The following is a 16,688-nucleotide window of genomic DNA, read 5'->3' on the forward strand; positions in this document are numbered from 1 at the left end:
GGTGACATCCAAGTCATGTGTTGGTCACCAGGTGACATCCAAGTCATGTGTTGGTCACCAGGTGACATCCAAGTCATGTGTTGGTCACCAGGTGACATCCTAGTCATGTGTTGGTCACCAGGTGACATCCAAGTCATGTGTTGGTCACCAGGTGACATCCAAGTCATGTGTTGGTCACCAGGTGACATCCAAGTCATGTGTTGGTCACCAGGTGACATCCAAGTCATGTGTTGGTCACCAGGTGACATCCAAGTCATGTGTTGGTCACCAGGTGACATCCATGTCATGTGTTGGTCACCAGGTGACATCCAAGTCATGTGTTGGTCACCAGGTGAATTTTGATAGACACTAATAAACAATATGTTTGTTTGTTTACTTACTAGTATGTTCAACATTTTATTGAAGGACTAAATGACAATAATAAACATATGTTTCATGTACACTAACATTTTTTGTTCAAATAAAGACAATAATTACATTTTTTTGTAGTCCCCTTCATTTAGAAAAGTACTGAAAAGTATCAAAATACATTTTGTTACCGGTACTAAAATATTGGTATCAGGACAAGCCTCGTTTATAGTAAACAAGTAAACAACTAAGCTGTTTCCTGCTCACAAACTCACTGAGGAGGAGACAAGTGTGACAATGTGATTGGTAGGGGTGTAACGGTACACAACAATTTGGGTTCGGTACGTACCTCGGTTTAGAGGTCACGGTTCGGTTCATTTTCGGTACAGTAAGAAAACAACAAAATATACATTTTTTGGGTTATTTATTTACCAAATTTGCAAAATCTTCCACCAAAAATATTTTTCTTAGTGTAATATTTGATGTGAAATAATGGGAACCTTGGATAGGTCAATAATTCATAATAACATTGATTTTGATTCAATATTATGTTTTGAGCAATGACAGTTTGAAAGAAAAATAAAAACAGCTTTGTTTTATTAGTCAACATTGCAACTTTATCTAAATTACATTTCACCTTTTTTATTTCACTTTTGTTATGTTTTTGTTTATTTGAATAGTATTTTTAGAATGTGCCGTGGGCCTTTAAAACATTAGCTGTGGGCCGCAAATGGCCTCCGGGGCACACTTTTGACACCCCTGCTATAGATAATAAAACACTAAATGTGATAAATCTATGGATAAAAAGCAGAGCCTGGCGACGCATGCGCGTTTATCATAACTCTCTCTCTCTCTGTCCCTCCCTCACCAATGCTGCTGTTTGTTTTGTTTTTAACCCCTTCTTAACCCTGAACGTACATTGAAAATACACGCAACCCTAACTCAAAATGGCTGACATTTGAGGCATTTAAGAAACTCTGCCCTGACAGCTCGGCAAAAGAGGACATGTCCGGTGAAAAGAGGACGTATGGTCAGTCTTTCGTAGCCCGTTAGCTGCTAGCATGGCAGCTAACGCCATCAGTGTGTGAATGTGGAAATAGTGATGGAAGGTCACGGGCTTAGCTGCTTACGTGCAGTGATTTCTCCACATTCTCTGAACCAGGGGTCACCAACGCTGTGCCCGCGGGCACCAGGTCGCCCGTAAGGACCAGATGAGTAGCCCGCTGGCCTGTTCTAAAAATAGCTCAAATAGCAGCACTTACCAGTGAGCTGCCTCTATTTTTTAAATTGTATTTATTTACTAGCAAGCTGGTCTCGCTTTGCCCGACATTTTTAATTCTAAGAGAGACAAAACTCAAATAGAATTTGAAAATCCAAGAAAATATTTTAAAGACTTGGTCTTTACTTGTTTAAATAAATTCATAATTTTTTTTACTTTGCTTCTTATAACTTTCAGAAAGACAAATTTAGAGAAAAAATACAACCTTAAAAATGATTTTAGGATTTTTAAACACATATACCTTTTTACCTTTTAAATTCCTTCCTCTTCCTTCCTGACAATTTAAATCAATGTTCAAGTAAATGTATTTTTTTCTTGTAAAGAATAATAAATACATTTTAATTTAATTCTTAATTCTGTTTTTTCGACGAAGAATATTTGTGAAATATTTCTTCAAACTTATTATGATTAAAATTCAAAAAAAATATTCTGGCAAATCTAGAAAATCTGTAGAATCAAATTGAAATCTTATTTCAAAGTCTTTTGAATTTCTTTTAAAAATTTTGTTCTGGAAAATCTAGAAGAAATAATGATTTGTCTTTGTTAGAAATATAGCTTGGTCGAATTTGTTATATATTCTAACAAAGTGTAGATTGGATTTTAACCTATTTAAAACATGTCATCAAAATTCTAAAATTCATCTTAATCAGGAAAAATTACTAATGATGTTCCATAAATTATTTTTTTAAGTTTTTCTCTTCTTTTTTTCGGTTGAATTTAGAATTTTAAAGAGTCGAAATTGAAGATAAACTATGTTTCAAAATTTAATTGTCATTTTTTTCCTGTTTTCTCCTCTTTTAAACCGTTCAATTAAGTGTAAATATCATTAATTATTAATAATGACATAGAGTTAAAGGTAAATTGAGCAAATTGGCTATTTCTGGCAATTTATTGAAGTGTGTATCAAACTGGTAGCCCTTCGCATTAATCACTACCCAAGAAGTAGCTCTTGCTTTCAAAAAGGTTGGTGACCCCTGATCTGAACCCTTTGATGATATTACGGAGCGTAGATGGTGAAATCCCTAAATTCCTTGCAATAGCTGCTTGAGAAAGGTTGTTCTTAAACTGTTCAACAATTTGCTCAGGCATTTGTTGACAAAGTGGTGACCCTCGCCCCATCCTTGTTTGTGAATGACTGAGCATTTCATGGAATCTACTTTTATACCCAATCATGGCACCCAACTGTTCCCAATTAGCCTGCTCACCTGTGGGATGTTCCAAATAAGTGTTTGATGAGCATTCCTCAACTTTATCAGTATTTATTGCCACCTTTCCCAACTTCTTTGTCACGTGTTGCTGCCATCAAATTCTAAGTTAATTATTATTTGCAAAAAAAAAAAAGTTTATGAGTTTGAACATGAAATATGTTGTCTTTGTAGCATATTCAACTGAATATGGCTTGAAAAGGATTTGCAAATCAGTGTATTCCGTTTATATTTACATCTAACACCATTTCCCAACTCATATGGAAACGGGGTTTGTATATCCCATTTATGAGCTCACCTCTCACCCAGGATGCCACAGGTGAGAGGTGGACATGTCCTGTAGGTTTTTTTCTGTGCACTTAACACTTCATCTTAAAGCCGCAGTTCGAGGTTTTTCAAGTCCCACCGCGGTCAAATCTGACTGCGACTTGTTTTAAATACCTGCCAGAGGCCACAAGGTTGGAATAAACACACCACAATACGAATGGAACGCCTCTTCCTCCAGGGAATTGATCTAGAACAGGGGTCAGCAACCTTTTTGAAAGCAAGAGCTACTTCTTGGGTAGTGATTAATGCGAAGGGCTACCAGTTTGATACACACTTCAATAAATTGCCAGAAATAGCCAATTTGCTCAATTTACCTTTAACTCTATGTCATTATTAATAATTAATGATATTGACACTTAATTGAATGGTTTAAAAGAGGAGAAAACAGGAAAAAAATGACAATTACATTTTGAAACATAGTTTATCTTCAATTTCGACTCTTTAAAATTCAAAATTCAACCGAAAAAAAGAAGAGAAAAACTAGCTAATTCGAATCTTTTTGAAAAAATTAAAAAAATAATTTATGGAACATCATTAGTCATTTTTCCTGATTAAGATTAATTTTAGAATTTTGATGACATGTTTTAAATAGGTTAAAATCCAATCTACACTTTGTTAGAATATATAACAAATTGGACCAAGCTATATTTCTAACAAAGACAAATCCTTATTTCTTCTAGATTTTACAGAACAAAAATTTTAAAAGAAATTCAAAAGACTTTGAAATAAGATTTAAATTTGATTCTACAGATTTTCTAGATTTGCCAGAATATTTTTTTTTGAATTTTAATCATAATAAGTTTGAAGAAATATTTCACAAATATTCTTCGTCGAAAAAACAGAAGCTAAAATGAAGAATTAAATTAAAATGTATTTATTATTCTTCACAATAAAAACAATAAATAAATAAATAAATTTACTTGAACATTGATTTAAATTGTCAGGAAAAAAGAGGAAGGAATTTAAAAGGTAAAAAGGTATATGTGTTTAAAAATCCTAAAATCCTTTTTAAGGTTGTATTTTTTCTCTAAAATTGTCTTTCTGAAAGTTATAAGAAGCAAAGTAAAAAAATTAATGAATTCATTTAAACAAGTGAAGACCAAGTCTTTAAAATATTTTCTTGGATTTTCAAATTCTATTTGAGTTTTGTCTCTCTTAGAATTAAAAATGTCGGGCAAAGCGAGACCAGCTTGCTAGTAAATAAATAACATTTAAAAAATAGAGGCAGCTCACTGGTAAGTGCTGCTATTTGAGCTATTTTTAGAACAGGCCAGCGGGCTACTCATCTGGTCCTTACGGGCGACCTGGTGCCCGCGGGCACCACGTTGGTGACCCCTGGTATAGACTATCTTAAGTGACGATTTCTATACATTACCTGCCGTCAAAGGCTGCTTTGATGCTGCGTTCTACAAGGGAGGTGTGTGTGTGTGTGTGTGTGTGTGTGTGTGTGTGTGTGTGTGTGTGTGTGTGTGTGTGTGTGTGTGTGTGTGTGTGTGTGTGTGTGTTGGTTTCAGGCGACACTAAGTTTATCAAGATAGGTGAAGGCCAGGTGGGAATTTCATCATGAAACCTTGGCTTTTTTCCCCCTTTCAAGAACAAGCGTAGATTTTAATTTGTCTTCAGACGTGAGTAAACAGACTCCGATATTAGCTGCTGGCTGCAGGCTTTCATTTCAAATTGCTACTCAAACAGCGGAGGGACGTGACCGTGTTTCCAAAAGCGGCCTTTGTCCCGGTAGCCAAAGTTCGGAATGCAGTCTATTTTCTATTTTTGCTTTCGAGCCTAACGAGCCCTTTATTTGGCATTCATTGAAGCAAATGTTGCAGTACTTTACATTCAACTTTAGGTTTATTTAGTACGCTTTAAGATTGTTAGCAAATACCGTATTTTTCGGAGTATAAGTCGCACCGGCCGAAAATGCATAATAAAAAAGGAAAAAAACATATATAAATCTTACTGGAGTATAAGTCACACCGGCCGAAAATGCATAATAAAAAAGGAAAAAAACATATATAAGTCGCTCCGGAGTATAAGTCGCACCGGCCGAAAATGCATAATAAAGAAGAAAAAAACATATATAAGTCGCACTGGAGTATAAGCCGCACTGGAGCATAAGTCGCACCGGCCGAAAATGCATAATAAAGAAGGAAAAAAACATATATAAGTCGCACAGGAGTATAAGTCGCACCGGCCGAAAATGCATAATAAAGAAGAAAAAAAACCATATGTAAGTCGCTCCGGAGTATAAGTTGCACTGGCCAAAAATGCATAATAAAGAAGGAAAAAAACATATATAAATCTTACTGGAGTATAAGTCGCACCGGCCGAAAATGCATAATAAAGAAGGAAAAAAACGCATATAAGTTGCACTGGAGTATAAGTCGCACCGGCCGAAAATGTATAATAAAGAAGAAAAAAACATATAAGTCGCACTGGAGCATAAGTCGCACCGGCCGAAAATGCATAATAAAGAAGGAAAAAAACATATATAAATCTTACTGGAGTATAAGTCGCACCGGCCGAAAATGCATGATAAAAAAGGAAAAAAACATATATAAATCTTACTGGAGTATAAGTCACACCGGCCGAAAATGCATAATAAAGAAGGAAAAAAACATATATAAGTCGCTCCGGAGTATAAGTCGCACCGGCCGAAAATGCATAATAAAGAAGAAAAAAACATATATAAGTCGCACTGGAGTATAAGCCGCACTGGAGCATAAGTCGCACCGGCCGAAAATGCATAATAAAGAAGGAAAAAAACATATATAAGTCGCACAGGAGTATAAGTCGCACCGGCCGAAAATGCATAATAAAGAAGAAAAAAAACCATATGTAAGTCGCTCCGGAGTATAAGTTGCACTGGCCAAAAATGCATAATAAAGAAGGAAAAAAACATATATAAATCTTACTGGAGTATAAGTCGCACCGGCCGAAAATGCATAATAAAGAAGGAAAAAAACGCATATAAGTTGCACTGGAGTATAAGTCGCACCGGCCGAAAATGTATAATAAAGAAGAAAAAAACATATAAGTCGCACTGGAGCATAAGTCGCACCGGCCGAAAATGCATAATAAAGAAGGAAAAAAACATATATAAATCTTACTGGAGTATAAGTCGCACCGGCCGAAAATGCATGATAAAAAAGGAAAAAAACATATATAAATCTTACTGGAGTATAAGTCACACCGGCCGAAAATGCATAATAAAGAAGGAAAAAAACATATATAAGTCGCTCCGGAGTATAAGTCGCACCGGCCGAAAATGCATAATAAAGAAGAAAAAAACATATATAAGTCGCACTGGAGTATAAGCCGCACTGGAGCATAAGTCGCACCGGCCGAAAATGCATAATAAAGAAGGAAAAAAACATATATAAGTCGCACAGGAGTATAAGTCGCACCGGCCGAAAATGCATAATAAAGAAGAAAAAAAACCATATGTAAGTCGCTCCGGAGTATAAGTTGCACTGGCCAAAAATGCATAATAAAGAAGGAAAAAAACATATATAAATCTTACTGGAGTATAAGTCGCACCGGCCGAAAATGCATAATAAAGAAGGAAAAAAACGCATATAAGTCGCACTGGAGTATAAGTCGCACCGGCCGAAAATGTATAATAAAGAAAAAAAAAACATATAAGTCGCACCGGCCGAAAATGCAGAATAAAGAAGGAAAAAAACATATATAAGTCGCACTGGAGTATAAGTCGCATTTTTTGTGGAAATGTATTTGATAAAATCCAACAGCAAGAATAGACATTTGAAAGGCAATTTAAAATGTGTAAAGAATAGTGAACAACAGGCTGAATAAGTGTACGTTATATGAGGCATAAATAACCAACTGGTATGTTAACGTAACATATTATGGTAAGAGTCATTCAAATAACTATAACATATAGAACATGCTATACGTTTACTGTCACTCCTAATCGCTAAATCCCATGAAATCTTATACGTCTAGTCTCTTACGTCAATGACATCAATAATATTATACGATATTTGACGCTAATGTGTTAATCATTTCACACATAAGTCGCTCCTGAGTATAAGTCGCACCCCCGGCCAAACTATGAAAAAAACTGCCACTTATAGTCCGAAAAATACAGTACCTATTTTGCTCATTTGGCGTATTAATTTCAGACGCATCACATTTTCTTTTCCCTTCGACAACAAACACTGAGCGTCATGTAGCAGTATTGCTAAGTGCTAAACAAGAAATACAAACAAAATAAAACAATCACTTACTGTACAATGTCTGCTCGCACTGATGGGATGTTTATATCTTCCCGTTTAGATGAAGAATTAATCATAAATTGTCATTAAAAATAAAAAAAGTGTAGAAAAGTCAAACTTGACCAACTTCCCGCTTTATGGCTACAACCTTCTTCTACACGAGTAAAAGGCATGATTCATAATTTAGAATTACCGTATTTTTTGGAGTATAAATCGCACCGGAGTATAAATCGCACCTGCCAAAAATGCATAATAAACAAAGTAAAAAACATATATAAGTCGCATTTTTTGGGAAATGTATTTGATAAAAGCCAACAGCAAGAATAGACATTTGAAAGGCAATTTAAAATGTCTAAAGAATAGTGAACAACAGGCTGAATAAGTGTACGTTATATGAGGCATAAATAACCAACTGGTATGTTAACGTAACATATTATGGTAAGAGTCATTCAAATAACTATAACATATAGAACATGCTATACGTTTACCAAACAATCTGTCACTCCTAATCGCTAAATCCCATGAAATCTTATACGTCTAGTCTCTTACGGGAATGACATCAATAATATTATACGATATTTGACGCTAATGTGTTCATCATTTCACACATAAGTCGCTCCTGAGTATAAGTCGCACCCCCGGCCAAACTATGAAAAAAACTGCCACTTATAGTCCGAAAAATACGGTATGTTCCTCAAACAATAGTTTCCATACATTTGACTCATTTTGAATTTATTTGTACCTGTGCGGTCCTCTTATGGTCTGAATCACATTTTGGCAGTCAAAGTGTGTACTAGTCTTGTGCCCATACCAATATTTTAGTACCGGTACCAAAATGTATTTCGATACTTTTCGGTACTTTTCTAAATAAAAAGGGACCACAAAAAATGTAATTATTGGCTTTATTTTACCAAAACATTTTAGTGTACATGAAACATATGTTTATTATTGTCATTTAGTCCTTCAATAAAATAGTGAACATACTAGACAACTTGTCTTTTAGTAGTAAGTAAACAAACAAACATATGTTTATTATTGTCATTTAGTCCTTCAATAAAATAGTGAACATACTAGACAACTTGTCTTTTAGTAGTAAGTAAACAAACAAACATATGTTTATTATTGTCATTTAGTCCTTCAATAAAATAGTCAACATACTAGACAACTTGTCTTTTAGTAGTAAGTAAACAAACAAACATATGTTTATTATTGTCATTTAGTCCTTCAATAAAATAGTCAACATACTAGACAACTTGTCTTTTAGTAGTAAGTAAACAAACAAACATATGTTTATTATTGTCATTTAGTCCTTCAATAAAATAGTCAACATACTAGACAACTTGTCTTTTAGTAGTAAGTAAACAAACAAACATATGTTTATTATTGTCATTTAGTCCTTCAATAAAATAGTCAACATACTAGACAACTTGTCTTTTAGTAGTAAGTAAACAAACAAACATATGTTTATTATTGTCATTTAGTCCTTCAATAAAATAGTGAACATACTAGACAACTTGTCTTTTAGTAGTAAGTAAACAAACAAACATATGTTTATTATTGTCATTTAGTCCTTCAATAAAATAGTGAACATACTAGACAACTTGTCTTTTAGTAGTAAGTAAACAAACAAACATATTGTTTATTATTGTCATTTAGTCCTTAAATAAAATAGTGAACATACTAGACAACTTGTCTTTTAGTAGTAAGTAAACAAAAAAACATATGTTTATTATTGTCATTTAGTCCTAAAATAAAATAGTGAACATACTAGACAACTTGTCTTTTAGTAGTAAGTAAACAAACAAACATATGTTTATTATTGTCATTTAGTCCTAAAATAAAATAGTGAACATACTAGACAACTTGTCTTTTAGTAGTAAGTAAACAAACAAACATATGTTTATTATTGTCATTTAGTCCTTCAATAAAATAGTGAACATACTAGACAACTTGTCTTTTAGTAGTAAGTAAACAAACAAACATATGTTTATTATTGTCATTTAGTCCTTCAATAAAATAGTGAACATACTAGACAACTTGTCTTTTAGTAGTAAGTAAACAAACAAACATATGTTTATTATTGTCATTTAGTCCTTAAATAAAATAGTCAACATACTAGACAACTTGTCTTTTAGTAGTAAGTAAACAAACAAACATATGTTTATTATTGTCATTTAGTCCTTCAATAAAATAGTCAACATACTAGACAACTTGTCTTTTAGTAGTAAGTAAACAAACAAACATATGTTTATTATTGTCATTTAGTCCTTCAATAAAATAGTGAACATACTAGACAACTTGTCTTTTAGTAGTAAGTAAACAAACAAACATATTGTTTATTATTGTCATTTAGTCCTTAAATAAAATAGTGAACATACTAGACAACTTGTCTTTTAGTAGTAAGTAAACAAACAAACATATGTTTATTATTGTCATTTAGTCCTTCAATAAAATAGTGAACATACTAGACAACTTGTCTTTTAGTAGTAAGTAAACAAACAAACAAACATATGTTTATTATTGTCATTTAGTCCTTAAATAAAATAGTGAACATACTGGACAACTTGTCTTTTAGTAGTAAGTAAACAAACAAACATATGTTTATTATTGTCATTTAGTCCTTCAATAAAATAGTCAACATACTAGACAACTTGTCTTTTAGTAGTAAGTAAACAAACAAACATATGTTTATTATTGTCATTTAGTCCTTAAATAAAATAGTCAACATACTAGACAACTTGTCTTTTAGTAGTAAGTAAACAAACAAACATATGTTTATTATTGTCATTTAGTCCTTCAATAAAATAGTCAACATACTAGACAACTTGTCTTTTAGTAGTAAGTAAACAAACAAACATATGTTTATTATTGTCATTTAGTCCTTCAATAAAATAGTGAACATACTAGACAACTTGTCTTTTAGTAGTAAGTAAACAAACAAACATATGTTTATTATTGTCATTTAGTCCTAAAATAAAATAGTGAACATACTAGACAACTTGTCTTTTAGTAGTAAGTAAACAAACAAACATATGTTTATTATTGTCATTTAGTCCTTCAATAAAATAGTGAACATACTAGACAACTTGTCTTTTAGTAGTAAGTAAACAAACAAACATATGTTTATTATTGTCATTTAGTCCTTCAATAAAATAGTGAACATACTAGACAACTTGTCTTTTAGTAGTAAGTAAACAAACAAACATATGTTTATTATTGTCATTTAGTCCTTCAATAAAATAGTGAACATACTAGACAACTTGTCTTTTAGTAGTAAGTAAACAAACAAACATATTGTTTATTATTGTCATTTAGTCCTTAAATAAAATAGTGAACATACTAGACAACTTGTCTTTTAGTAGTAAGTAAACAAAAAAACATATGTTTATTATTGTCATTTAGTCCTAAAATAAAATAGTGAACATACTAGACAACTTGTCTTTTAGTAGTAAGTAAACAAACAAACATATGTTTATTATTGTCATTTAGTCCTAAAATAAAATAGTGAACATACTAGACAACTTGTCTTTTAGTAGTAAGTAAACAAACAAACATATGTTTATTATTGTCATTTAGTCCTTCAATAAAATAGTGAACATACTAGACAACTTGTCTTTTAGTAGTAAGTAAACAAACAAACATATGTTTATTATTGTCATTTAGTCCTTCAATAAAATAGTGAACATACTAGACAACTTGTCTTTTAGTAGTAAGTAAACAAACAAACATATGTTTATTATTGTCATTTAGTCCTTAAATAAAATAGTCAACATACTAGACAACTTGTCTTTTAGTAGTAAGTAAACAAACAAACATATGTTTATTATTGTCATTTAGTCCTTCAATAAAATAGTCAACATACTAGACAACTTGTCTTTTAGTAGTAAGTAAACAAACAAACATATGTTTATTATTGTCATTTAGTCCTTCAATAAAATAGTGAACATACTAGACAACTTGTCTTTTAGTAGTAAGTAAACAAACAAACATATTGTTTATTATTGTCATTTAGTCCTTAAATAAAATAGTGAACATACTAGACAACTTGTCTTTTAGTAGTAAGTAAACAAACAAACATATGTTTATTATTGTCATTTAGTCCTTCAATAAAATAGTGAACATACTAGACAACTTGTCTTTTAGTAGTAAGTAAACAAACAAACAAACATATGTTTATTATTGTCATTTAGTCCTTAAATAAAATAGTGAACATACTGGACAACTTGTCTTTTAGTAGTAAGTAAACAAACAAACATATGTTTATTATTGTCATTTAGTCCTTCAATAAAATAGTCAACATACTAGACAACTTGTCTTTTAGTAGTAAGTAAACAAACAAACATATGTTTATTATTGTCATTTAGTCCTTAAATAAAATAGTCAACATACTAGACAACTTGTCTTTTAGTAGTAAGTAAACAAACAAACATATGTTTATTATTGTCATTTAGTCCTTCAATAAAATAGTCAACATACTAGACAACTTGTCTTTTAGTAGTAAGTAAACAAACAAACATATGTTTATTATTGTCATTTAGTCCTTCAATAAAATAGTCAACATACTAGACAACTTGTCTTTTAGTAGTAAGTAAACAAACAAACATATGTTTATTATTGTCATTTAGTCCTTCAATAAAATAGTGAACATACTAGACAACTTGTCTTTTAGTAGTAAGTAAACAAACAAACATATTGTTTATTATTGTCATTTAGTCCTTAAATAAAATAGTGAACATACTAGACAACTTGTCTTTTAGTAGTAAGTAAACAAAAAAACATATGTTTATTATTGTCATTTAGTCCTAAAATAAAATAGTGAACATACTAGACAACTTGTCTTTTAGTAGTAAGTAAACAAACAAACATATGTTTATTATTGTCATTTAGTCCTAAAATAAAATAGTGAACATACTAGACAACTTGTCTTTTAGTAGTAAGTAAACAAACAAACATATGTTTATTATTGTCATTTAGTCCTTCAATAAAATAGTGAACATACTAGACAACTTGTCTTTTAGTAGTAAGTAAACAAACAAACATATGTTTATTATTGTCATTTAGTCCTTCAATAAAATAGTGAACATACTAGACAACTTGTCTTTTAGTAGTAAGTAAACAAACAAACATATGTTTATTATTGTCATTTAGTCCTTCAATAAAATAGTGAACATACTAGACAACTTGTCTTTTAGTAGTAAGTAAACAAACAAACATATTGTTTATTATTGTCATTTAGTCCTTAAATAAAATAGTGAACATACTAGACAACTTGTCTTTTAGTAGTAAGTAAACAAAAAAACATATGTTTATTATTGTCATTTAGTCCTAAAATAAAATAGTGAACATACTAGACAACTTGTCTTTTAGTAGTAAGTAAACAAACAAACATATGTTTATTATTGTCATTTAGTCCTAAAATAAAATAGTGAACATACTAGACAACTTGTCTTTTAGTAGTAAGTAAACAAACAAACATATGTTTATTATTGTCATTTAGTCCTTCAATAAAATAGTGAACATACTAGACAACTTGTCTTTTAGTAGTAAGTAAACAAACAAACATATGTTTATTATTGTCATTTAGTCCTTCAATAAAATAGTGAACATACTAGACAACTTGTCTTTTAGTAGTAAGTAAACAAACAAACATATGTTTATTATTGTCATTTAGTCCTTAAATAAAATAGTCAACATACTAGACAACTTGTCTTTTAGTAGTAAGTAAACAAACAAACATATGTTTATTATTGTCATTTAGTCCTTCAATAAAATAGTCAACATACTAGACAACTTGTCTTTTAGTAGTAAGTAAACAAACAAACATATGTTTATTATTGTCATTTAGTCCTTCAATAAAATAGTGAACATACTAGACAACTTGTCTTTTAGTAGTAAGTAAACAAACAAACATATTGTTTATTATTGTCATTTAGTCCTTAAATAAAATAGTGAACATACTAGACAACTTGTCTTTTAGTAGTAAGTAAACAAACAAACATATGTTTATTATTGTCATTTAGTCCTTCAATAAAATAGTGAACATACTAGACAACTTGTCTTTTAGTAGTAAGTAAACAAACAAACAAACATATGTTTATTATTGTCATTTAGTCCTTAAATAAAATAGTGAACATACTGGACAACTTGTCTTTTAGTAGTAAGTAAACAAACAAACATATGTTTATTATTGTCATTTAGTCCTTCAATAAAATAGTCAACATACTAGACAACTTGTCTTTTAGTAGTAAGTAAACAAACAAACATATGTTTATTATTGTCATTTAGTCCTTAAATAAAATAGTCAACATACTAGACAACTTGTCTTTTAGTAGTAAGTAAACAAACAAACATATGTTTATTATTGTCATTTAGTCCTTCAATAAAATAGTCAACATACTAGACAACTTGTCTTTTAGTAGTAAGTAAACAAACAAACATATGTTTATTATTGTCATTTAGTCCTTCAATAAAATAGTGAACATACTAGACAACTTGTCTTTTAGTAGTAAGTAAACAAACAAACATATGTTTATTATTGTCATTTAGTCCTTCAATAAAATAGTGAACATACTAGACAACTTGTCTTTTAGTAGTAAGTAAACAAACAAACATATTGTTTATTATTGTCATTTAGTCCTTAAATAAAATAGTGAACATACTAGACAACTTGTCTTTTAGTAGTAAGTAAACAAAAAAACATATGTTTATTATTGTCATTTAGTCCTAAAATAAAATAGTGAACATACTAGACAACTTGTCTTTTAGTAGTAAGTAAACAAACAAACATATGTTTATTATTGTCATTTAGTCCTAAAATAAAATAGTGAACATACTAGACAACTTGTCTTTTAGTAGTAAGTAAACAAACAAACATATGTTTATTATTGTCATTTAGTCCTTCAATAAAATAGTGAACATACTAGACAACTTGTCTTTTAGTAGTAAGTAAACAAACAAACATATGTTTATTATTGTCATTTAGTCCTTCAATAAAATAGTGAACATACTAGACAACTTGTCTTTTAGTAGTAAGTAAACAAACAAACATATGTTTATTATTGTCATTTAGTCCTTAAATAAAATAGTCAACATACTAGACAACTTGTCTTTTAGTAGTAAGTAAACAAACAAACATATGTTTATTATTGTCATTTAGTCCTTCAATAAAATAGTCAACATACTAGACAACTTGTCTTTTAGTAGTAAGTAAACAAACAAACATATGTTTATTATTGTCATTTAGTCCTTCAATAAAATAGTGAACATACTAGACAACTTGTCTTTTAGTAGTAAGTAAACAAACAAACATATTGTTTATTATTGTCATTTAGTCCTTAAATAAAATAGTGAACATACTAGACAACTTGTCTTTTAGTAGTAAGTAAACAAAAAAACATATGTTTATTATTGTCATTTAGTCCTAAAATAAAATAGTGAACATACTAGACAACTTGTCTTTTAGTAGTAAGTAAACAAACAAACATATGTTTATTATTGTCATTTAGTCCTAAAATAAAATAGTGAACATACTAGACAACTTGTCTTTTAGTAGTAAGTAAACAAACAAACATATGTTTATTATTGTCATTTAGTCCTTCAATAAAATAGTGAACATACTAGACAACTTGTCTTTTAGTAGTAAGTAAACAAACAAACATATGTTTATTATTGTCATTTAGTCCTAAAATAAAATAGTGAACATACTAGACAACTTGTCTTTTAGTAGTAAGTAAACAAACAAACATATGTTTATTATTGTCATTTAGTCCTTCAATAAAATAGTGAACATACTAGACAACTTGTCTTTTAGTAGTAAGTAAACAAACAAACATATGTTTATTATTGTCATTTAGTCCTTCAATAAAATAGTGAACATACTAGACAACTTGTCTTTTAGTAGTAAGTAAACAAACAAACATATTGTTTATTATTGTCATTTAGTCCTTCAATAAAATAGTGAACATACTAGACAACTTGTCTTTTAGTAGTAAGTAAACAAACAAACATATGTTTATTATTGTCATTTAGTCCTAAAATAAAATAGTGAACATACTAGACAACTTGTCTTTTAGTAGTAAGTAAACAAACAAAGACTCCTAATTAGTCTGCAGTAACAAATTGTGTCATTTATACACCTATTATTTTGTACACATTATGAGGGACAAACAGTAAAAAATTATTATTAATCTACTTGTTCATTTACTGTTAATATCTGCTTATTTTCTGTTTGAACATGTTCTATCTACACTTCTGTTCAAATGTAATAATCACTTATTCTTCTCTTCTTTGATACTTGACATTAGTTTTGGATGATACCACACATTTAGGTATCGATATGATACCAAGTAGTTACAGGATCATACATTGGTCATATTCAAAATCCTCATGTGTCCAGGGACGTATTTACCGACTTTATAATCATAATATTAATTTTTAAAAAAGGAAAAAAGATCGATGTAATCATAGTAGTATTGACTAGATACGCTCTTGTACTTGGTATCATTACAGTGGATGTCGGGTGTAGTGAAGCATGTTTAGCTATTTCTCGTCCTGCAGTGATAATGGTACATGTAAGAAACTTACTTTATTTGTCACCATGGAGGCCAGGATTAGTGATTTAGAAGTAGCTAAAAACACGTTAGTCGCTAATTAGCTAGCCATGTCTTAAAGCAGCTCCTCCTGAGGGTGTTTCAGTGTTATAACTTCACCAGTATAGCTCGGTTGGTAGAGTGGCTGTGCCAGCAACTTGAGGGTTGCAGGTTCGATCCCCGCTTCCGCCATCCTAGTCACTGCTGTTGTGTCCTTGGGCAAGACACTTTACCCACCTGCTCCCAGTGCCACCCACTCTGGTTTAAATGTAACTTAGATATTGGGTTTCACTATGTAAAGCGCTTTGAGTCACTAGAGAAAAAGCGCTATATAAATATAATTCACTTCACTTCACTTCACTTTATTGTCAGTTTTCAAGCCAAAATGTGTCCATTCTCCCTTTTCTGTCCACACACTGTGTCTGCTTGTAAGTACTCTGTGTGTGTGCACTGCCGAACATGCTCCTCTGTTGAAACAGGGCTAAAAAACCAAACAAACAACTTGATATGTTTGTTGTTCTCCAGGTCCGGTCGTCCTGTCAGCTTCATGGTGGTCTTCAACACTCCCAACCCCCTCAGCAAAATCTCCTGGGTCAACAGGATGCACTTGGCCAAGATTGCACAACGTAAGAGCACACACAACACATCGTGTCATATGTTACCATGTATTATATTTGTCACGTGATGAAGCTTATATTTATACCAT

General features: G+C 31.0%; 1 protein-coding gene across 1 annotated transcript in view; it reads left to right on the forward strand.

Annotated features, from left to right (window-relative positions):
* Window positions 1-16,688, forward strand: part of LOC133643338 (rho guanine nucleotide exchange factor 10-like protein) — a 260,630-nt gene that overhangs the window by 124,907 nt on the left and 119,035 nt on the right. Inside the window, exon 15 of the mRNA XM_062037825.1 lies at window positions 16,508-16,608. Coding sequence (XP_061893809.1) covers window positions 16,508-16,608 — 101 coding nt within the window. The remainder of the gene's footprint in view (window positions 1-16,507; window positions 16,609-16,688) is intronic.

Source organism: Entelurus aequoreus, linkage group LG26 (assembly GCF_033978785.1).
Source record: "Entelurus aequoreus isolate RoL-2023_Sb linkage group LG26, RoL_Eaeq_v1.1, whole genome shotgun sequence".
NCBI classification, from domain to species: Eukaryota; Metazoa; Chordata; class Actinopteri; order Syngnathiformes; family Syngnathidae; genus Entelurus; species Entelurus aequoreus.